Here is a 24,110-nt window from a genome sequence, read left to right on the forward strand (position 1 = left end):
AGCAAATAACTCTTTCCATCACCAACAGCTGAGCAGAGGGTGAAAATGGCAGCCGATGAGCGCAGGAGGGAGTACAATGAGGAACAAAGGAACGAATATGAGAACTATGTTGAGGAGGACCGAGACGGTAAGACCTGAATTAACCTGGTTTCTTTAAAGCAGGTTCCTGTGCTCTCCGATTTAACACCATGAAACAAAAATTAAGTTACGGCATCTGGCGATTCTATGACTCCTACTATTAGATATGTTCCCTCAAGTCTACATTTTGCTGAGATTGCACAACAGCACATCAAATTAGGAAATACACAGCAGGGGAAAACATTTTCCTATTATCCTGTTTATAGCGCTAATGAAAACAGGAAAGGAATTTTCAATTAAATACCAAATGCTTACTTAAAGTCATTGTTTCTGTGTGCTGAAGGTGAAATCATCAAAACACAAGTAAAAAAAATGCAAGAACAAATAATCATGAATCATTGTCACTGATTTAACAGAAATAGTAATGGAAACATCAATCTGCTTTGAGACCCCTAATGAAGCACTATAACAGAAAAGATAGGCGATATTGCAACAGCCAACTTGAGCTCACTCTTACAGGAAACTGACAATTACTTGAATGTTAGTCACCATGAGAGGCCTCAGTCGAGACCACACTGAGGGACAAAGATTAAGTTTGGATCTTCTGGCACCCACGAGCCGTTGAACCACAGCACAGTGCTTGAGACTCCACACCAAATCAAAGTGTCTATTTGTGGTTGATCCCAAGCTGACAATCTTCCCTGTGGTCGTCTGTCACTTGTGATATAGCTGCATTCACAGTTTCTAAACTAAGAACTGCTAACCATAAAGATGGGACTGGGTTTTATTTGTGAGAGACGGTGTTTGCATGGTTTGGGTCAACAAGTTCTAAAGATAAACAAGGTCTCAACCGAATGCCAACACAGAATTCGTATTTTCATGTCTCGGTCCATTTTTATCACTTTATGCTGCATTTAAAATCAAGTTGGTGAACCATAAAGAATGGAAGAAATATTGCGATACCAAACTTTGAATAATACCTGAATTACTCTGAAGTGAGCACATACATTGCTTTGCTATGGGGCCAACAAATTCTCTATACTGTGCAAAAGATGAGCTATAGTTAATTATGTTATTATTATCAAGTTAGTGTGATTTACTTTTCGCAGCAAGGGTTTCATAAAATTTCACTTTTTGATAGATTTATTGTTAGCTTCTGAAAGCAGTTGAGATTATAGTTAAGAAGAATCAATTGCCTAACTCAGGAATGCAACTTAGAGGTAGCATAAATGTTTTTTACCCCTCACCCATATTAAGCTGATAGCGTATTGTTGTAGTCGTCGTGGGTGGGCGGTGTCTACTCCCAAATTTGTTAATGCAATAACTTGAGAGCAAGCCATCATCGGAGTTTCAAATTGATACCATAGGTGCGCCTAGCATACTAAAAATCTCCGCTGAGTTTAAGAGGTCAGGTTTTCTGAAAATCTTGGGAATGTGGTAACTGGGAAAAAAGCAATGTAGGAATTTTAAAATTCATACCATAGGCGCATCTACTAGGAGGCTAAGGCATAGCAGTCACCAGTATTTGTCCTCATTGTAAATAGGGTCTGTAAAAACTCAGCTTTGCTAACACTAGCCTAGCTAGCTAAGAATTTAAGGCACTGCTAATAATGAAAAGCATTATACTTTAGAGTCACATTTCAGGCTATGTATGGAATATTTCAGTTCTTTTTGTATATGCTAATAGACAGTGGATAGATTGAAACAACCTCCTCTTTATATGACCCACTACAGTCACCTCCACCTGATAGCATCTACTCATCGGTTTTGTTTGATGAACTGCTTCCCGCCAGTACAAAAATAAAATGAGGTGTAAAAGTGAGGATTAAAGTATAGCATTAAAATTGTATGTTGGAAAAAGTTTGCACAGTACTCTGATAAGTCTTGAGCCACCTCAGAAAATAGGAAACAGGTGTAACAAATTATTGAACGTGTAAAAGGAAATGCGCTTTATAGAAGGTAAAAACAGTTTGTCTAACAATTCTAACAGGCTTAAAAATCAATATTTAATGTGACCACCTTTATTCTTTAGTTTAACCTGAACTCTCTTTGCCAGCTTTCCTGTAACGTCTTATAGTAGTCTTCGGAAATAGTTCTCCAGGCATCTTAAAAGATCTTCCAAAGCTCTGTGTATTTTGGATGTTGGCTGCCTCTTGTTCCATTTGCTGTCAAGATTATCCCACACTGCTTCCTTATCAAGGTCTGAGCTCTGGGAAGGCCAGTTATGATTGATTGTGTTCCCCCATGTAAAATGCAGCCACAAACCATGACTCTGCCGCCATCGTCTTTTACAAATGACTGTTACATATCTCTCCTGACAACAATCCAATTTGGTTTTATTTATATAGCATGATATAGGAAGAACCCTCTGTCAGAGTTGGGACTCAGAGAGGATATCCATGTTCCGCATCAGTTTGCAGTCTAAATTCTACAGACCTGTTGCATCTGATTTTCTTGCCCCAGTGGTTGTGTATTCCTTTCATCAGTCTTTTCCTTCCACAACACCCATGCCAGGCTACAATGTTCCCTATTGTTTTATGGTGTCAATCGCTAGTTCAAACTCGTTTTTTATTTTGTAAACTACAGTAGAGCAGGAATACAATGTGATTATGAATACTGTGCTGTCACAGTGGCTTTCAACATATTTTACATATAGTTTGTTATATGCTTGCTTATTGCATTGCCTTAATTATGATTTTCTTTCTTTTTCCATCTACAGAGGTTAATGAGAGGTCAAGAGAGACAAATGAGCAGTTGCGTGAGTTTCATTACGATGGTCTCTCTCCTCGCTACTACTGGTTCCACTAAGCATCCTCAATCACAGAGAGCTGGGCAACAGCAGCTCTCACTGCCACAACCTTTACCCCGTACTGAAGGTGACAGCCCGACTCTGAGTGCAAGTGGTTTCTGTATTTGTCCCACTTTAATCTACACCTTTTTCTCAACCTGATTTCTGTATACAACTTAAAGAGTGCAATATATGTCTTCATTGTTAAACTGTAAGGATCAACTTTTGTACTGTTGGGCAGAAATTTTGCATGCTTTTTTGGGTTTTTTTATATGTACATTGAAGCTATATAATGTCGTTTCAGCCTGACGTGCTGTATTAGCGGCAAGAAACCAACCTTTTATACACAAATGGTTTTGCCAGATAAGAGTTGTAGCTTAATTTTTCCAACAAACTGTCCTTCATATCCAAGTCACAATGACAAATAAAGATGAATTTCCAATGATGTGCTTTTCCTCACACTTCCACTGTCTGGTATTTTGAGTTTTACTTAAAGGGAGGTAGGCGGTTTGGAATAAAAGATGAGGTGAGCTGCAGAAATCATCAGCCTGAAATGGATCCCACATTCCAGAGTGGAAATATTAGACACAAAGTGCTCAGTGAAGAGAAAGAAGGGGGGGGAAACAAGCAGCGACGGGATAGCGAGCAAAAATAAAAGCCTCACAATGATGTGGCATGGCACTCTGGCACTTGCTAATCACACAGCTTCAACCCCAGAAAAGCTTATTTTATCTCTATACTGTGATTCCACCTCAGACCTTTAAAGCCATGTGGATTGGCTCAAAGAATTGAGTAAGTGCCACCTGGCTCCGCCTGGCACCAACATATGGAGCGTGTTAGAGGGTGTTTCTGTGCCAATATAGGTGAGCAAAAATTCTTCTCTTGTAGGGAAAAACAGTCTGTACATATAAAATCTTTAATCAGCTTTAATCAGCCAATTTGCAGCACATCTGGTATCACCACAGACACTCAAGAGCTACATAATGTCAAAATTTAAAAACAGACCTGATACTAATGAAAGCCTGGTAAAACCTTAAATTACAAACATAAAAGTCTATAGGTTGCTCCCTCAATAATAAATCACTTCATGCTGTTGAGGAATTTGGCATGCTCCTCTCCTCGAGGCAGGAGGAGCTCTCCACCAAGCTTAGGGCCAGTTTTCTCCTGCAACGAAACATCAAGTGTGTGATCAGTCTACTTTGTTTCAATCAAATGTTGCTTTAAACTTTTAAATTGGTAATCTGTGACAGCTTACCTTCAACATCCCATCTCGTTCCCATTTAAACAGACCGCAGTTGCTGAAAAGGCAAAATGACTAATGAGTTGGCGAGTCCCACAGTCCCACTACAGTGTACACATCATTTCAGTGTTTCTGCCAGGCCTTGTCGGAAAGCCACTGTCTTACCTGCAGTGTTTGTGTGGCAGTCTGTCCAGAGCAATGGCTCTCTGTCCACAAGGACATTTAAAGAAGCGTTTCATTGCCTCGTGCCACCGCAGATCATGGTTCTCCTCTACACAACGATCCGCCGGCTTGAAGTAGGTGTAACTACACTGGAACCAGCAGAAGAATAACAACGGTTTACTTCAGTGACTTCTGATAGACAACCACAGCACACCTGGGTCAGCGGTGAATTCAACTTCTGGCTCAGTACCTTTTTACAGGTGACAGCCCGACACTTCATCTCTCTGATGTTCCTCATCTTCTCCTCCATCTGCTCCTTCTTCACCAGAACATTGAAGTAGCGCTCTTGTAGCTGGTACTCCGCCTGAAAGAGAAAGAGAGCTATTCATTAAGAAATATACAATGGGGCGAAAAAAGGTTATTGGATACCATGCTGAATTTGTAAGCTTGCTCATTTCCAAAGAAATTAACCTTCTAATTTTTAACTGGCCGCACGCTCATGGGGGGGGGGGGTCCTCTGTATGTATTACCTTACAATATAAAGTGTCTTGAGGTGATTGTTGCTGTGATTTGGCCCTGTATAGACAAAAGTGAATCGAATTATATTTGTTTAATTTTAATGAAGAGAGACACTATCAACCAACCATATCACATACATATTTATACCTTATATCATTAAGAGAAATATGAATTTAATCCCCAAGCAAAACATGACTCATGTCAGTAAGACATTTGTCATACTTGGTCACCAGGTTTGCACACATCTCAGGAGGGATTTTAGCCCACTCCTCTTTACAGAAACTCTCAAAGCTTCAGCTCCCTCCACAGGTTTTCTACAGGACTGCAGTCTGGAGACTGGCTGAGGCCACTCCATGACCTTATAACTATAACTAACATGTTTTTTCTGGCATTTTGGTTCTGATTCTTCCCCATTAAAATGAAACTACCATAAAAATTAGAGGAAGTTCAATTCTTTGTAAGCCAGCAAACTTATAAATTTGCACTAAATTTGGTTTTTCATATGCATCTATGCATCATCAAATGTCACTGGTCATACCGCTTGAAGTATAATCCCGTGGCGAGATTTGGCTTTCAGGATCTTCTGAAACTCCTCTGACTGGACATAGTCGAGTTGTTCTCGCTTCTTTTTCTGCACCGGCTCCTCCTCCTCATTAGCTGAGGCTTCAGACAAAGAAAAGAACCATAAAACAGGCAACGGTAAGTTTACTTCAGCATAAAAAGATAAAGACCTGTGTTCCCAAGAATCTGTGGCAGCACAACAAACAACAAAAACAACAAAAAGATAACATTATGCAGTCAAGGTACAGAGGCAACAATATCCTGCCATCCTGTGAGGTACCGTACTGCTAAAATAACAAATAATTGTTATCTTTAATTTAAAACTTTACAAGAAAGTTAAAAAAAGAGGATAGCTATCTAGATGTATGAATTACACTGGAAAAAACTGAAATGCGTACCACTGGGTGAGGTGCGATTCCGCTCTACTCGGGCATTGATCTCACTGCTGTCACTCCTCTTCCTCTTCACAGCGTTGGGGTCTTCCTTCACCAGCCCCGTGTCTTTAGCCCTTAGCTTCTTCAGAGCAGCCAGCTTGGCAGCTGATAGGTTGAGGGTGCTGGGAGAAGGAGCTGGAGGGGGGCTGGCATCAAAGAAGAGGATATCATCTCCCTTGGAGAAGCCTCGGCCCAGGGTCGGAGTGTGGGGCGCCGCCGGGCTTTGGGAGGCCGTGGGGACTTCAGAAGCAGCTTTTGGTGACATTAAACAATCTTGGCCTGTCGCACCCCCCGAGTTCTGCAGCGACCTTCTCTGAACTTCTTCCACCCTTTTCCGCCGGCTCTCCAGGAGCTCCCGCTGCTTCCGTTTCTGCTGCTTCAGCAGGTCTGAGGCCGAGATGGACTGAAGAGGAGCTCCCGATGTTTCTTTGGAAACTGAGGATGCCAAATAAGATTTTTTTGTTGGTGTGTGTGTGAGACAGATGACTGAGTTCACAACACTGTAATCAAACGTGTCTTTAATATAACCTAGCTTGCCAAAAAGTGCAAAAGATTTGCAGGTTGTGTACCTGACTGGCTGCCCTGCGTGAGATGCTTCTTCAGCTGCAAAGCTCCAGGTGTTGGCACTGACATCAGGCTCTTGAATTCATCTGAGCAACCTGCAACTTCACCAGACTGCATGGCTACAAACACACACAAGCAAAAACAGTTGAAATAGGGAACTCCCTTCTGCCTTTGTTCATCGATCTCTCCTAAAATTACCGACAGGATTGAAAACTACATCAGTATTTTAATCAAAGGAGAAAACAATTTTTAGATCTGAAAGTCGGGGTAAGGAAAAAAGGGTTTGAAGCAAAAAATACTCCTATGCAATTCTATATATCTGTCACCTACGACATCAGGCTTGTAAACATCAACTTCCATGAGGAATGATTCAAATCTGTGAGTGTGAGAGAATCTAGCAGTCCTTACCGAGCCTCTTGGCTTGACTGATGAGCTGAGCCGAGCCTCTCACAAACAGCTTGTCCAGAGTTTTCTGGGTGGGTTTGTTTGGTTTGGACGCGGTCCTGCAACACACAGGCTTGTTACTGAAAATGCAGCAGCTTGGATGCTTTCAGTCCCACACTGTGTTCCTGGTTTTGTAAGGGTGGCAGTTAACTTGCGCAAACTGACTTCAGCACACACTATTGATTTGAAAATCCAGTTAAAGCCAGAATCTGTGTTGGACAGGGTTATGACCACAGCCTGCATGACTAACTGCTGCAGAGGATACTAACAGAAACAGCTGAGTCAAGTTTTTATTGATTTTACTGCATTGTTCTTCATTTGCTATATTGTAGATGTAAAGGGAAAGTAGAAAGAGCTTCCTCTTACAGTCTGACTGACCTGAACTTTAGCAATAGGAAAAAACACACTCACAGTGAGGCGGCACAGGCAGCAGAGGACACGCCGCCGTAGTAGAAACCGTCCTGACAAATCCGCTCTCTCAGGCCACCTGCCTTCCCCTTCCCCATGACTTTACTGGGCGCTCTTCCGGAAAACGACGACTGCAGCTCGGCCCTTTTTGAGCTCATCTTCTTATACTGGGCCTTGACATGATACTGGCAGTATGGGCACTCATACTGTGGAGGAGATGGAAGTTTAAGGCAACAGGATAATCATTTAGGTACAGAAAACACGATAGAACAGACTAACCATGTTAACTATCTGCGAGCATGGCTCTCCGTTCCTCTTCACACCCTTGCAGATACCGTAGTCCTGAGCTTCACCCATCAACAGCACCTTCTGTGGGTGATCCACCGTCAGGCTCACCTGCACACATTCCACACAAGGTTTTATATTCTGGGAAGGAAATCAGCTTACAGTACAAAAACTACAGACACTACAGACGTACATGATGGGTGTTAGCTACTGGAGGTGGGACTCACCAGACAGCCCATGATACGATACCATCATTTCAATCACGATACTTTAATAATGCAATGTGCAGACTATTGTGCATTATTTCCTTTTGTCACCTTTTTTCAATTGCAAATTGTGTCCTCAAAGTTAGACTTTGCCCGTATCCGTTTTATCCAATGAGATAAAGTTTAGACATATGAGTTACATTTTGCAGTAAAATGTAACATTGTCAAACCTTTATATCACAGTGCCATTAATAGATGGACTAAGGATCTGTTTATCATTAGGTGTAAATGTTCATTTAAAGGCATAAAGGCAAGAAAAAGGTTTGAGCCTCAGACCCTCAAGAAACATTTAAGTGGAGGCCTCAAGTGTGTCCAATATTCAACATATCAGACTGTCTTTCCTACTGGAAGCTGATTTTAAAGTACAAAATCACTGAGAATGAGAAAATAATTTTTCCTCAGACTCCACATTAGATTCATTTCAGACTTTCTGCTCACCCCGTCATATCCTTCTTTCTGCTTCATGGGGTTTGGGTTGAGGAGTCCGACTACTGTGCCCGTCTCAGTCTTCCAGTGCTCTTTGTGAACTTCACCAAACAGAAACAGAGACACAAACACTTCCAGGTTATGGAGGTCATTGAGTTTCCAGATGCTAAAGGTTTTGCCCTGCAGAGAAGAAAGTGCTCAATCAGGAATATTACAGGATAAATGTATTTATCATCCGCATAGAAATATCTTCTTAGTGCTACCACGAAGGTTTTTGACTTCCACAGGGAAAAATAAATAAATAAAACAAATCCTAGCATCATGCAAGCAATACTGAAATAGTTTGGTTTAATTAACTCCAACTTAAATATATTAAACACCAAAAAATCTTTGCCTCCTGTATATGCAGAACAATCCTACTTCTGTTCAAAGTCATCCCTAAAGGCTGGATTAAAACCAGAAAAACTCATCCTTAACTACTCTTTTACAAAGAGTTTTTATTCATTTCTTTTGTATATTTTTCTATGAAACTGTCACTGATGCTGCACAAACAAAGTCCACAAGGTCTGACTTACACTGCTGTTGCTTTGAGGCGTGGCTTTATTGACCAGCACAGCAAACGTCACCCAGTCGCTGTCTTCCAGCTTCTCCCGAGCCATACGCTCCGGTAACTGTGACAGTCGAATCAGACGGCGGTCAGCCATCTTACGGTCCATCTCGCTAGAAGAAACACGTGGTTTTCTGAGGAGACAAACAGAACCGAGCCAAAGACTTAAAAACACAGGAATGGGAAAAAACAAAACAAGAAAACCTAATTCAACTGACAACTTGTCATCACTTCAGTGCTCTGACCTGAGCCGCAGTCCTGAATATTTCTCAAGAGCCACGTCTTTGGGAAGAGATGGATAAGAAGGAGCTTTAGGCTGCACTGCTGACGCAGCTGCTGCAGGTCTGCTATGGGACGCTGAAGGTGAGCGCAGAGCATCAGGGGCTGTGCTGGTGCTCTCTATGGGCTTGAAGGAGCTGCCGATCTTTATCTCTACCAGTGGTCCTCTGCTTTCTGAGGGGAGCACAGCCAAGAAAAACTCAGACACAGAACATACGTGCATCACTCTAATGTGTGTGACGACACAATCACTTTGTTTAAGGAAAAACTGGAGTTTTACCCGGTGATGTGCTGGGTTTAGGTTGGTGAGCCACTCTCGGTTTGCTTTTAAATGAGTCAGCAAAGCTGAGCTGAGAAGAAAACTCAGAGGACTCCTGGAGCTTGAGGCTTCCTGCTCTTGCTGGTGTGGATGAAGACGCTGCTGGAAGGATGGAAAAAAAAAAGAAGAAGAAAGAATTCATGAAACATGAGGGTTATAGCTATAACAAAACTATACACAAGAAAAACTGCTTTACTGCAGTCGCACAGAGAGAAGGTTAGACACAGTACAATGTGCTTGAGCACTACAGAGGGAGTTGGCATCACTGTTTTCTTTACCTGCTGGTGTCTTCTGTGTGTTAGTGGCTGGTCTGGCCTGGCTCAGTTTGGAGGCCGGTTGCTGGGTAGGTGCAGGTTTGGGTCTCACTGGTGTGACACTTGGTGAGTTTTTTCCTGAAGTCTTGGCTGAAGAGGCTGACGGGACTGAGACTTTCTGGCTGGCCTCCAGCTGCTGCTGCAACCTCTCCATCTGCTCCTTCATCTGCCTCAACTCCTCTGAAGAAGAAAAAATGCATAACAAAATTAAGCTGACAACACAGGCTCAGCATGTAGCTCCACTAAACTCCACTGTACATCAACAAACCTTGTAAATCCTCTTTCGACTTGTTCAGGTTCTCACAATCACCCTCTGATTCTTTGTCCTTCTCCTCTTGTTTGATGTCATCCACATCTCCAAAGAGCTCCAACATCTCGTCCACATTGTGCTCTTCCTCCTCGACGCCCTCTTTGTACTCCTCGTCATTTTCCTCATCAAACAGCCCGTCCAGATCGTCTGCCTGCTCCTGGCTTTCTTGTTCTTCGCCAATACCCTCGCTCTCAGCCAGCAGCGCAGTCAGAATATCCAGATCATCCTCACCTGAGTGAAATGCACATGCACTCATTTGTGTCTTAACCCACTGATAAAGCAGTATTCTCGTGAGCTTTAAATCAGACACTTACTCTCCATTTTAAGGAATTACACTGTGTCGTTGATGTCAAATCACCTGGTCACCTACAGAAAGGCAAATATGTGGAATTACTTTGGCAGAACCTCAAGAAAGACCCGCAGAAAACAAAAACAATAAAAACCCAGATGTGGGCTGTAATTTCCACAAAGAAAAAAAACATTCAAGAAAACACATTCTTTAAATGCTTGACTGAATTGTGAAACTGTTCAGACCACACAGCAGCACACAGGAAAGTGTGATAACACACTCCAGCAGCCGTGTTTCTCATGTATCCAAGGTGTCCAGCTGACCACCTGGGAGATTACAGACTTTACAAGACAAAGTTAAACAAGCCGTGTCATGCTCCAAGTTAGATGCTGTCTTCGACCCTCTTTCTCAAGGTTACAAACTTCTAAAGTTAACCGAATGCTGCATCTTTCATAATGCTTGTGTTATGTATACAGTAATATAGAATTTAGACTTAACAAGAGGCTTTGTGAGCTTATCCCAATATATTATCTCTCTCAAAACTTTGAAAACAGCTTCTCATTTAATGGTTTTTCTTTATTTTTACTACTTTCTACATTGTAGATATAAACTGAAGACATCAAATATAAATAGCTGCTAAGAAACCACAACTAAGGAAAAGCAACAAGCAGAAGAGATTTGTTTAGACCGGTGGAAATCTGTGCTTTGGTCTGATGAGTTCAAATTTGAGAACTTTGGTTCCACCTGCCGTGTCTTTGTGTGACACAGAAAAGGTAAATGGTCTCTACATGCATGGTTCCCACCATGAAGCATGAAGGAGGAGGTGTGATGGTGTGGGAATAGTTTGCTGGTGACATTGCTGGGGATTTATTCAAAACTGAAGGCACACTGAACAAGCATGGCTACCACAGCATCCTGCAGCGACATGCCATCCCATCTGGCTTGGGTTTAGTTGGACCATCATTAATTTTTCAACAGCACAATGACCCCAAACACACCTCCAGGCTGTATAAGGGCTATTTGACCAAGAAGGAGAGTGATGGAGTTCTGTACCAGATGGCCTGGCCTCCACAGTCACCTGACCTAAACCCAGTCAATGTGGTTTGGGATGAGATGGACCACAGAGTGAAGGCAAAAGGGCCAACAAGTGCTAAGCATCTCTGGGAAGTCCTTCAAGAGTTTTCCATTTCAGGTAATCACCTGAAATGGAAAACCATTTCAAAAATGAAGCTAATCAAGAGAATGCCAAGAGTGTGCAAATCAGTAATCAAAACAAAGGGCAGGTATTTTGAAGAATCTAAAATATAAAACATGTTTTGAGTTATTTCACACCATCCATCCATTCGCTTCCACTTATCCTTTTCAAGGTCGCAGGGGGCGCTGGGGCCTATTCCAGCTGTCATAGGGCAAGAGGCGGTATAAACCTGGACAGGTCGCCAGTCTGTCACAATTATTTCACACATTTTTGTTTACTACATAATTCCATGTGTTCATTCATAGTTTTGATGCCTTCAGCAAGTATCTACAATGTATATAGTCACGAAAATAAAGAAAAAACCTTAAATGAGACGGTGTGTCCAAACCTTTGACTGCTAGTGTAGATGCACAGCTTGTCCAGCTCTTGGCAAAATAATTTTACATCCAACACAATTTCCTGCACTGATGAGATATCACCCTGTTACCTCCTTGCTGGGGACACATTAGCATAAAAAAAGAATTCCAGATTTTCCGGCAGAGGTTGGAGCAATCTCTTCACGATGCAAGTAATAATTGAAACTACAGTGATATGAAAAACAGTTTTCACAGGACTCTATGCAGTGCTGTGCAAAAACTAAGCACAAAGCACAATTTAATAGCTTGTAGAATCACTTTTAGCAGCAGTAACTTAACAGTAACTAACCCTGTACATACATTAAATCAATTAATTGTGTATTACACTTTACTGCACAGTATAGAACAGTGCAACACTGTGAGCTACTGAGCACAATTAAAATCCTGTCCCAGTTGTTTTAAAGACGCTAACAGCTTTAACACTCATTCTATGTGAAAACGAAAAGATGTCCAAAGTATTAAAATCTAGGTTCAGCCTAAAGTGGAGATAAGTTAAGCTTGACTTACAATGTAAAATGAAACGACTAAGTGGTTACACTTAACCCGGTAAAAAGCAACTAAGAGCATAAATGTTTGAAGATATGGACAGCCGCTTTCCCAAGTGAATATAAAACTATAATTCTGCATATGTATGTATACACAAACAAACAGCTTCCATTCATTTATGACCAAGTCAAAGATAATGAGACAGTTTACCTTTTTGCAACTTTGCGTCTTCCTTCACTCAAGCACCCCGAAAACCACCTTACCGGATGTTACGACCACATTCAACCTCTCGAAAATAACGCCTACTGTCCTAAGTAAAGCCTTTCGTGGCGATGTACAAGTCATTCGGTTATATTTAATAAAAACGACACAATAAACCTCATTGTAATTCACACACACAGGCCGGGCGAGGGAGAAAATCCAAACTGGCGCTAAACGAAGGACCCCGTTGTGTTGTCGGAGTGCTGGTAGGTGCCCAAAATCTTGCCTGATTTAAAAAAAGAAAAAAAGATTAATGGGTGGTTGCTCGGATAGCAATTTCTTTGATTAGATATTAATATGAGCTAGAAGTAAAAAAACAAAAACAACATAAGCTACTACTGAAGTAGATTTTGTTGTATTATTTATACAGGGAAACCCCAGTCGCCTAAAATGTCATTTCACGGGACTTTAAAACATATGAAGTCATGTCAATACTGAAACATTTTTAATACTTACAGTCGACTGTGATTAAGATGTGAAAAGCCCTAAAGGGTATCTTTAAACAGGAAGGTAATGTAATATGCGAAGTGCTTGTATAACAGCATTAGCTCTGGCTTATTTCATCGTATTTAACTAAAATGTTTGTTTCATTTTTATAATATATGAAGAGTGACATCAGACATGAGTAAAAGCAAACACATTTGCAAACGCTTTTATTTTCTTTCACCGAACTTGAATCAGGAAGGTCTTTACAGTCTACAGAGTACAGATTCTACCTGCACTTTAGTGACAAATTGATCAGGTTAAATACATTATATTCTGATTATCAGGTACAATATGCAAAGTCAAAATAAAATATATATCTTTCATAAAGTGCCTACATGGTGAATGCTGCTTTTACCACCAAACACCAAATTATGAACTAAAATATCCTTAGTGAGGAAAAATATAGAAGCAATTTCATTTTAATTTGAAAAAGAATCCTTCAAAAATATAGAAAGCCTTCAGCAACCAAATACTTGTAAACAGATGCAGCTTTTAAAGGCTCAACTTTGGTTGATTTATTAATATATTTATGACCAGTAGTCAGTGCTTAACTAAAATCTTACCAAAAGGTCTATGCAGCTTCTGTTTTGTTTGCTCTGAACTTGTTTTGCCCCTGAAAATTTTCAGCTTGCTTCAGACAACACAGCTACAAAAAAAAAAAAAATCCAACAATGTGACGGACAGCATGCCGCATGATAGGTGGTGTTCTGTAGAATGTTTTCTATACTGTTCTGAGTGTTTGTGAGCAACTTTTAAATGTACAACAAAATACAGTCAACATACTCTTTTTACATGTTTTCCAAACATCACAGTTTGGCTTCTTCCAAAAGCAAAGTGTTCCCACCCGAGAATAAATTTTATTAATCCCATATGGGATCTCTTGGAGTGAAGAGGTACAGGACAAAGCAGAGGAAGACTCCGATTAGGTGATGATGCAGCCGCTGTTGCCGTGAATGCTTATATGCTGTGACGCACGTCTAGTTGATGCAGTCCATGATGTGGATCTGCAGGGAGTCCAGGTCTGGAAGGATCTCATTACACTTGGGACACGCATGCTCAGGGATATTCCCCTGATGCTGCCAGTCAGTACCTGAAAGTGAGAGACACCGATCACAACTCTAGCCTGCTGGATGGCTGTTCCAGTTCCACTTGTATTTTCTGACAGACTGATTACACCACAAAGGTCATTCAGTCGAATGTTTTGGCTATACTGGATGATTTTTGCTGCATCTAACTATCATTTTGCAAAAGGTCAGGTAACGTTCCTTAATCGCAAAGTCATTACTTGTGCGGAGAAAAATCTTGTGCAGTTCCTGTCAGCAGCAAAAGTACCCAAAAAAAAGAAACAAGAGCTGAGGCAAAAACAATGGAAATAAAAATTAATGAAAAGTCGGTGTATTCCCTGTAACATCCAGTAAAGGGCAGCTATGGTTAAAAAAAACAAAAAAAAAAAACAAAAACAGGTCTGATTGTATATTTTCTTAATGACTTCATTGTCTCGTTTGGTAGATTCAAGTCTTAGTTGCACCTAATTATGTAATGCTCATTATATAACTTATAAGAAGATTAAGCAGGGAATGTATTAGGGTCTGGCTACTCTGGGATTCCCTTGTCTGGCGAACAATTGTAATGAAAGACACCCAAAGAATTTGACTTTTGTTTTTTTTCTTCATTTTTGGCAAGTAGCCTACATTTTATATTAAACTGCTTTTTCACTAGCCAAAAACACCATTCAAATAACATCACACAACATTACCGTAAAAACCAAGCTGGCTAATCACCTCATATTTCGATCCAAATATAGTGGCATGTGTTTCAAAAGACCATCTATCTCTTTTTGGTATAAAAGATAGTAAATTAGAGTAATTGTATTTCTAGCCAGTAATAACATCCAAATAATCAAAATGTCAGAGGGGAGTCCGGTGTAAGCTATATAAGAGAAAGCCAGGAATAAGGTTTGTGTGAGAGGTTAAATTATAACATGCTGTACCTCTTCCAACTAAAGATGGTCCACCTCCATGTGGGTTTCCACCTTGTGACAAATGTCTCCTCTGCATCTCGTTCAGTGAGCGCCTGCACACAAAGAAAAAGCTTCAGATGAGCCGAATCACGACATTATACTCAGTTTGTTTCTGTGGTCATGTAAATAGAAATGGGTTTGACAGAATTATACAGCAAAACCTTTGTTAATTTGTAAGTTAGTCGAGCTGCAGACTCTACTTTTAAATTTCAATCCTTTATTAAATCACGAGGAGTTTTTCTCCACAAGAAGAATAGAAATTAACACATTTAGTCTGAAGAAGCTCAAATCGTGACCAGGTCAGTCCTCTCTCTGAATGCACACCTGCCCATTGAGTCCATCTCGTCTTGCAGCTGGGTGTTCTGCTTCTTCACGTACTCCAGCTGAGCAGCCAGACGCTCCTTTTCTTCGTGGAGTTTCTCCCTCGCTGCTCTTTCTGCGTGGAAGTCGGAGGAGTAGATCTCTGCCTGCAGAAAGTACAGAAAAAACAAAAACACGATGACTACCATTAAAAGTGGAGGCAATCCTGTTGTGCTGAGGCCTTCTGATTGTTGGGTTTAATGCTAGATTATATATTTCAAGTGCTCACACGTAAAGAACCACTGACCTGAGCCTGGAAAACAGATATGGTCTCCAGCTCCTTCTCCTTTTGGAACATGTCCTGCTTCATCTCATCGATCTTTTTCTGCTTAATAGCGAGAGCTTCTTCAGCTGCTGTCAGCCGCTGCTGCAGCTCCTCCGCCAGATGAGACTGCAGAACCAAACAGGATGGTAAAGGTGCCAGTTATCTCTGATTTTTTTTTTCTTAAATGCCATCAATATTTTTTTTTTTTACTGCATCACGTTTGTGAAAATCAGTACGATCCACACAACACAACATAAAGTTACCTCTTTTCTCTGTTTCTCGTCTTTAAGCTCAGTGTAGTCCTCAAACAGTTTGGTGTAGGCGTCCTTCAGCTGCGCCAGGTTGTTCCTGTGTTTAGTAAATTGTGTTTAGCGATTTGTGTGAAGTGACCCGATTGCTTTACAAAGCTCTGTGTAGTCAAAGTACAGTAACACAACCCGATGAAAATCAGTGTCACAATATGACGTTTCTGCACTCTCACACAATCAGTTAATGTGTATGTATGCTTGTGTTTTCTCTGACTTCTCTTCTGCAGTCTTCCTCTGCTCCATCAGGCTCTGGGCCTGCATGCTGTTCAGCTGGAGCTTCAGTCGGTCATTCTCCGTTTGAACGGCCTGTTTCTCCACCAATTGGGCCTTCAGGGTTGCCACATCCTGCTCCACCTCCCGACATCTTCAACCCCCCCCCCCAAAAAAATAAGACATATATCAAATAACACAGAACATCAGTTAAACGAGGTATAGCATTTAGTTTAGGTGGTGTTATCTTTCTGCACTTTTCTGTTTTTAAGTTTAACCCTGGAGAAACCATGGGGTCAAATTTGACCCCATGGTTTCCCTAGAAAACCAATGGGGTCGGCTCTGACCCCATGGGTTCTCCAGGGTTAAAATAATCATTTGCAAGTCGTTAGCTTCATAGCATAAGTGCCTAAGTCATTGACTTAGTCAAATGACTTAGGCACTTATGCTATGAAGCTAACGAAGTGTGTTTGTGTGGCCCAAACCTGTCCTGCAGGTTCTTCTTCATGCCTTCTGCTTCATCCAGTTTGCTCTGAGCCTGCTGCAGCTCTTTGTAGAGTGTCATCATCTGAGCCTTCAGATTCTCCACCTCAGAGGCCGCCTGAAATATTTGCAACAGTCGCACACGAAAAGTCACAAACTCGACGCAGGAAGGGAAAGGATTTACCCAATAATGCAGCTTTCAGCAGGACAGATCTACTGTGATATATAAAAAAATGAAAAAAGAAACAAACCTTATCTTTTTTCGCAGAATCCTCTTTGGTCTCTGGCTCAGGTGTCTGGGTGAATTCCTCTACACTGGACTTTTTTTCTTCTAGCTTTCGAATTCTGTTGGATAATAGGTGAAACTAAATAATAAACGGATTATCCATAACATATTCTGGAAACAGAACTGTGACTGGGTTTTTTTTAATAGAGCAAAGACATAAGCAGACTGCTACAAATCTGTTGCTTCATTTTCAGAATAAAAACATTTAAAGCACTTTCACAGCTGAGAAACGTTTCCTTTTGTTGCTGTCTCGTACCTGGCCGTGCAGGCCTGCAGCTCGCCTTGCAGCCTCTCGCTTTTCTCCGCCTCATTCCTCAGGGACTGCAGCAGCTGGCTAACCGTCACCTCCTCATTGTCCATGCGTGACGCTGTCATGCTCGCATCCTGGCGTCTGCTGCGCTCTGCTCCCAATGCCTCGTTCACGCCATCGATACCTCCATCCTGGGAGGAAAAACAATACTAAGACACCAAGCTTCTCCTCCTGTTTGTCATTTCACCAAAATCAGGCTGAATATAAAAAAAAAAAAGAGTGTTTGATGATGATCTGTGCTATTCATCCGTCCTCACCGACACTTTGATGATCTCAATAAACGAATCATCCTGAGAATCGTGCTCTGCCTTGAGCTGTAGCTCAGAGTTCAAGGCCACCAGGTCATTCTTCTCTGCCTGCAGCCGAGCAACCTGAGCGCGCAGGGCCTCCAGCTCTGCAATCTGATTGGACGATGACATTACATAGCATAAACGCAGAAATGACTAAAGTGTCCATAAATCTGCAGTGCAATATATGCGCAATATTATCAGCTTCACCTGCATTCCTCCCACAGCTCCTCCGGTCTTCCCGGTGTCCTCCAGCCCCCTGCTCAGCTCCTGGTTTTGGAGGGTAAGTGCTTCCATGCGGCCACGGGCCTCCTCGAGCCGGCTCTCCAGGAAGTCCCGCTCTTCCTTCTGTTTTTCCCGCCACGCAGACAAACCTTCAAAGCGCTCTTTCATCGTCAGGTTGGTCTGACGGAGAGCCTCTGAGAGAGAATTAAAATAAATGCGCGTGTTACAAACTCACTCATTCCAACTATCACCAATTTTTCACTATTTGTCCTCTCCCTAACTGCTCTATCCTCGGTCATCCCTGCTCTCACCTTTCAGGTCTCTGTTCTCCTGAATGAGGATGTTCATCTGCTGCAGGGTTTCCTCCAGTGTGCCGGGCTGATTGGCAGAGCGAGAGATGTCGCCGTTCATCACGGGGCCTCCAGACGCCATGATGCTGAGAGGAAGGACGTTTTGTCATGTTTTGTATATTATTTGTATATTAAACAATCGGAAACACTGGCAACAAATAAGTCATCAAGAGAAGGTTGAGAACAAAGCCAAACAGTTACAGTCATGTGAAAAAGAAAGCACAGTCACTATACACATTGCTTTGGAGGGTGGTTGCTTCCTGACATTCCTGGCTCTGGTTGCCTGAGTAGCATAAACTACCAGGTCATACGTCAATAAATATTATTCTTTACCCTCACTGGTAGTCGCTTTGCTCACTTGGAACATGAGAAAGGTTTACTCCGGGCGCACCTACTTCCCTTATCCAGCAGTTACTCGCTGGTATATTGTCTTTGGATAGACAAGACCAAAGTGAAGATGTCTGGCCATAATGTACAACACTAAATTTGGTGTGACCGAAACACCAGCATATCAGCACACACACCTAAAAGCAACTATCAAGCACGGTGGTGGATGGGTGATGATTTGGGTTCTCTCTATATGCCAAAATATTGTAGAGTCAAATGTGAGGCCGTCTGTCTGACAGCTAAAGCGTGGCTAAAACTCTGGTCATGAAACAGGACAATGATCCCAAGCACAGAAGCACATCTACAACAGAACGACTTAAAAAGTAAAGAATCAGTTATACTGATAATAATATATACAGTTATACTCAAAGTCCAGACCTTAACCTTGTTGAAATGGTGCAGAGGTTCTTTCAGAGAGATGCGTATGAATAAATACCTGCAAATGTCAAAGAACTGCAGCAACATTGTAAAGATGACTGGGCCAAAATTCTTCTGCAACAAAGTGATTCTTCACAAACTGTTTTGGTATTTTGGTTTAATTTTAGGTGAATAACTAAAGCTAAATTAATAACTCTAAACATAGGTTAATACATCACACACTGTTTTTCATATGAGGCTGTATTTAAATTATTTTAGAACCTGATGAGGACCTGATGATTTTCTTTGTTATGTTCTGATATAATGTTTAGATGTATAAAATTAAAAAGGGTGCACTTTTTTTAAAATAAGATGACTGTATGGTAAGTGTTGGTGTTTGCTGTTCCCACTAGGGGGCACTGAAGCTCACACTTCCAGTTCTACATATAGTGGCTTTAATGCTGCATTCCTCACGTAGAACATTTATCAGATAATATAAAATCAAAATGATCCCATGTTATATATTACGCACTATAAGTTAATTTAAAAATAATTAATACATTCGGGATTTATGGTTTCAAATAATCACAATCACAAGAAGAAATTGACTTAAATACTAACGTTGATCTTTTTTTTTTTTTTTTGTAAATTTAACAGCTAATTTTAATGTTTACCAAAAATAAAAAATGAAAAAATGCGGCATTTTTAACTGCGAATACGTTTGTGTTTAATCTCATTTGGCTTGTTGTTGCCAGTAAGACATGTTTAAAAAAAAATGTCTGCTGACATCACTCAGTGACTCAGTGCTTCGGGAGCCGAGAAGGAGCATGCCGAGGCGAATTATCCCATCAAGAGTCACATGATATGGCAATTTGATTTCAATAACAGAGACACTGTGTTGTCCTTTCGCCCTAACGCCATGGTATACTACATAATGGCCTAAATAAGATGTAACATCACATTTAGAAGCTCTTAACAGCGGATATCACCGTTGATCGCCAATTTACAAGTACGAGTCGGAAATCTCACATGCTAGTTCAAAATAATCGTGTAATACTAGCTTGGAGGACACTAAGTTCGGCCAAAAATAGTTATATTTGTTTTGGCCTTCTTTCAGTATTGTTTTACTTTCACTTTCTTGGAATAGGCCTATCCTAAGTGTGACTTTTGGTAAACAATAAAAAGTTACCAGTAACTTAAAACGAACACGGACGAGCTTTAACCTCAACCAAACTGCGTCACACCAAACGTCAACCGAGTTGAAAGGTTTTAACTCACCTGCTGGCAACTCGAGAACTAAACACAGCCTGCCTGTTCGCGCTGACAATACATAGGCAGTATCGCAAAGGTGGCTGTGTATGTCGAGTAATATTGCTCTTCTAGTTAGCAGGGGCGTTGAGCGACGATACAGAAAAAACGATATTTGCTTCCGGTTGTTCCTTTCAAAGTAAACTCATTAACTGGCGCAGTACTGATAAACAATGCATTTTTGTGTTTGTTGATTTATATCGAATAAATTAACTTTCTGCGTTTTGCGTTATCAGTGATAATCGCGTAAGAGCTCATTATTATTATTATTATTATTATTATTATTATTATTATTATTATGTTTTGTTGAATTATTATGCTTGCTATTTACTTTCTTTTGTTTTTAGGTATTTTTAACTAATTTATTGGTTATTTTTATGGATTAAAATTTTTTTTTTAGAATCTATGATTATCTCAGTAAATTGGTACCAGCATGCATATATGCCTAGTTCTTGGTTTGCTTTCTTGCAAAAATAAATCATTGAAAGGCCAAGATTTTGACTGGAAATTTACTTTGTGTGCATATGCACCTAGATCACATCAGTGACTCTTTTGATCAAGAGCTTTGTTTTGATTTGTGACAAATAACAACTATAGAGCAATTATAGTGACAGTGTAGTTATCAGTTTAAAATAATATAAAAATAACATTTTCCACTAATGGGGGTTTCAAACAGTAAAGACTTAATTCAACAATTCATCTGAAGTTTATTTTAATAAGCAGTAGATGAATCCGCTAAACCGCAAGACAAAATCAAAGAAACAAAACAACAAACAAAACAAACAAATCCGCAATTGCTACCAGCACTGCAACATCTGCTGAAATTGAAATTCCTCCACCTAAAAATAAATAATGTCTTTATAAAATTAAATTCATCATCAGAGGAAAACCATCATCTTGCGCTGGAATTTAATAAGGCTTATTTCATTAGCCTTATTTAATTTCATTACTATATTCATTCAACTGTATTGTGTGTAGCTATTTTCACTTCTATTTATCATATTAAAAGACTACAGTGATTATTTGTTCTTTCTGAAGTCCTTAGCTTTTGATATTTGTTTTTAGGGCAATCTTAATTCATTCTTCAAGAACGCTTTGCTTTTATTTTGAAAGCCATAGTTCCTATCTAAGTCGGTCTAATTTTCGACAACTCGACACCGAGTTCACTTGTGCGGAGTTTACGGACGGTTTTCATTTCCTCGTAGTGACGTCACGGGGCAGAGGACTGATCTGAGAACAAAGAGCGCCTGCGCGTAAGCAGCGCCGCCGCGGCACGGGTCCATCCGCATTTTTTACACATCGGCAAGAGGCTGACATGTGTGGGGGCGGGGCTAGACCATCAGCTGTTAGCGGGAATTCCCCCTCAGGAGTCACCTTACACTTGCAAACAGGAAAGGAAGGACTGGAGATTCCCTCTGATGTCAGCTTTGAATGATAAATGGCGACGACAGTGTAACTGATTCCGATGGGATATCTGTCAATACTGTAGCATAGAACACTCAGAGGCTACTGTAGTAAAATACAATGGAATGTCCGAGAAACACCATTTCTGCTCTTGTTTGTGCAGCTACAGCTATACGTTTATATATACAGTTATACTTACTTTCCACTAGATGGCAGTCTTATTCAAGAGCAATCTACTGATGTTCATGTTCAGGTTAGTTTAAAGCAGGGGTAGGCAACTCCAGACCTCGAGTGCCTGTGTCCTGCAGGTTTTCGAGTGTCCTTGATCCAACACAGCTGATTCAAATGGCTAATTTAGGTGTGTTGACACAGGGTGATGTCTAAAACCTGCACTTGAGGCCTGGAGTTGCCTACCCCTGGTTTAAAGCAATCAGAGATGGTCACTGTACTTACTGGAGGTTGAGCTTAGAACTGTATGGAAGACTGTTAAAGTGGTTATAGTTGAGGAACTGAAAGTGATTATTAATCTTTACTATGATCTTATTTATTTATTTTATTTTATTTTTTTAGAAAGAGGGGCAATAGATATTAATGAACATTTTAACAAATGTAAATATGCCAGATTATAGCCTTGGGCTAATTTCCATCTGCAGACCCTCTGGCAGGTTGGTGTTAAACACAAGTTAGTAAAAACATACAGAGACACTATTTACAGGTCATGTGACAAGGACAAAAACAGTGATCACATTATACTAGAACAAACAATGACAAGGAGAGTGGACACAGAGGACAGTATAGATAACAATAACGGAAACACATCAATTATATTGCACAAACCCCAGTATTGTACATGCCCTGACCATCGTGATATTGCGTTCACCCATTGCACTAACAGTTGTTTTCCTTTTTGTAATACACTAACTCTTTTTCCCGTCCAATATAAAACATGATTATTAAACATGATTACATGTTTGTGTGTCCCTCAGCCGCCCTTTTAAGTGACTCTTAAAGATGGGTAGACTTGTACTTTCCCTCACTGACAGTGGAAGACTATTCCAGAAGCTCACTCCCTGATATGACAGAGCATTCTGTGAAAAGGTGGTCCGCCTGAGTGCCAGTTCACAATCACCTCTAACAGTGGCTCGAGTCAGTCGAGACCCAGCAACACTGCTAGACTTTTGTTTAATAAAATCACTCATTGGTGGAGGCGCCAGACCATGTATAACTTTGTATATTAGACAGGCAGATTTAAATAATTTGAAATTAGTAAAATTTAAAAACTTGTATTTTTCTAAAATTTGACAATGGTGATATGAAAAAGGTTTTTTATCTAATATTTTCAATGCTCTTTTGTAGCATACTTCAATTGGCCCAATAGCAGCAGAGCTCATATAGGACCAACTTGTAATACAATATTCAATATGAGCCAGTATCATAGAATGCAGGAATGTAATCGCTGCTGTGTCTATTAATGATGTGCGGATATGTCTAAAGTTCTGTATATTAACATTTACAGTTTTCACTACTTTTTTAATGTGTTTTTTAAAGGATAATTTAGAGTCTAGTAGCACTCCCAAATACTTAAATTCCTCAACATTAATTAATTCTTGTGCACCCAAGCAGACTTTTACTGCAGCCACGGTTGTTTTAGGCTTACTAAAAAACATTGATACGGTCTTTTTAAAATTAAGGCACAAGCATGAGTCATTCAGCCATTTTTGTAAATCATGTAATGCCAGTGAAAGCTGATGGGCTGCATCATCAGCAGTTTTGGCTTGCATAAAAATTACCGTATGCCCACATAAGATAAGGATATCTTATGTGGGCTATCCTTAATAAAATATTTTAGGTATTGTGAAATGTAATCACATTATAGAGTCCTGGTGCATCCCTTATCTCAGGTAAAAAAAAAAAAAAAAAAAAGAAGAAAAAAGAGAGAGAATCCCTGGAGGATTTTCACCACAGAAATATTGTCTCCCTCGGGATTTCCCTTAATGCTTCAAAACTCCCAGTGATCCTTGTCCAGGAGCCACTGGACCCCACTGACCCACAATAGGTAGCCAAAATCAAAGATTTGTATTAAAGGTCTATCAGAAAGAATGTTGGGACTCACACAACATGACACACTAAGTTCCCAGAATAGCGCTTGTATAACCAAAAAGACCCACTGTACCCCCAGTGTGTTGTAAAACAAATTCGAGGTACCCTGGAACCCAGTGGAAACTTCAGCAGCACCCCCCTTTGGACCCATTCAAATTCTTCTCAGATGCTTTGATTTATCTTCCATGGAACTTCCTCCAGCCAAAACCTGGCTCCTGTGATACCATCTCGCACCACAGCGATTGTCCCTTTATAATCAAGTTTAACGCCTTCACATGCCGAAAAGAAGAAGTCGATTCCTCAAGGAAGTATT

The 24,110-nt window shown here is 40.6% G+C and overlaps 2 protein-coding genes across 4 annotated transcripts in view; one reads left to right on the top strand and one right to left on the bottom strand.

Annotated features, from left to right (window-relative positions):
• Positions 1 to 3,272, top strand: part of ucmaa (upper zone of growth plate and cartilage matrix associated a) — a 7,310-nt gene extending 4,038 nt beyond the window's left edge. Inside the window, exons 4-5 of the mRNA XM_085376313.1 lie at positions 29 to 127; positions 2,798 to 3,272. Of these exons, the coding sequence (XP_085232439.1) occupies positions 29 to 127; positions 2,798 to 2,886 (188 nt within the window). The 3' untranslated portion in view covers positions 2,887 to 3,272. The remainder of the gene's footprint in view (positions 1 to 28; positions 128 to 2,797) is intronic.
• Positions 3,273 to 3,946: 674 nt separating this feature from the next.
• optn (optineurin) lies at positions 3,947 to 20,385 on the bottom strand. 3 transcript variants are annotated; one of them, XM_085375427.1, is made up of 21 exons: positions 20,264 to 20,385; positions 18,203 to 18,327; positions 17,877 to 18,085; positions 17,637 to 17,780; positions 17,415 to 17,510; positions 9,963 to 10,230; positions 9,659 to 9,874; positions 9,342 to 9,482; positions 9,028 to 9,235; positions 8,751 to 8,916; positions 8,188 to 8,355; positions 7,478 to 7,594; positions 7,202 to 7,404; positions 6,755 to 6,849; positions 6,352 to 6,465; positions 5,747 to 6,217; positions 5,326 to 5,444; positions 4,519 to 4,632; positions 4,272 to 4,417; positions 4,122 to 4,164; positions 3,947 to 4,030 (listed from the first exon to the last, which is right to left on the bottom strand). In XM_085375427.1, exons 2-21 carry the CDS (start codon positions 18,321 to 18,323, stop codon positions 3,947 to 3,949), a joined length of 3,243 nt encoding a protein of 1,080 aa, XP_085231553.1. In that variant the 5' UTR covers positions 18,324 to 18,327; positions 20,264 to 20,385. The 3 variants fall into 3 exon arrangements, with proteins under 3 accessions (XP_085231553.1, XP_085231554.1, XP_085231555.1); XM_085375428.1 differs by lacking the exons at positions 17,415 to 17,510; positions 17,637 to 17,780; positions 17,877 to 18,085; positions 18,203 to 18,327; positions 20,264 to 20,385 and adding an exon at positions 10,319 to 10,325 and having other exon boundaries at positions 5,326 to 5,450; positions 9,963 to 10,235; XM_085375429.1 differs by lacking the exons at positions 3,947 to 4,030; positions 4,122 to 4,164; positions 4,272 to 4,417; ... (11 more) ...; positions 9,659 to 9,874; positions 9,963 to 10,230 and adding exons at positions 13,296 to 14,227; positions 15,128 to 15,210; positions 15,482 to 15,624; ... (3 more) ...; positions 16,786 to 16,901; positions 17,035 to 17,128 and having other exon boundaries at positions 17,326 to 17,510.
• Positions 20,386 to 24,110: the final 3,725 nt, after the last annotated feature.

Source organism: Diplotaxodon limnothrissa, linkage group LG17 (assembly GCF_057381915.1).
Source record: "Diplotaxodon limnothrissa isolate DT_005_m linkage group LG17, D_limnothrissa_male_GT1.1, whole genome shotgun sequence".
Classification (NCBI taxonomy): Eukaryota; Metazoa; Chordata; class Actinopteri; order Cichliformes; family Cichlidae; genus Diplotaxodon; species Diplotaxodon limnothrissa.

Excerpts from the sequence above, each read along its gene's own strand:
- optn (XM_085375427.1), bottom strand. The coding sequence starts at position 18,323 with ATGGCGTCTGGAGGCCCCGTGATGAACGGCGACATCTCTCGCTCTGCC. Across the intron at positions 10,231-17,414 it reads CACGCATGGACAATGAGGAG|GATGATCTGGATATTCTGAC; the intron begins GTGACGGTTAGC and ends CACTCAGGTGAG. Across the intron at positions 6,850-7,201 it reads GCTGCCTGTGCCGCCTCACT|GACCGCGTCCAAACCAAACA; the intron begins GTGAGTGTGTTT and ends TGTGTGTTGCAG.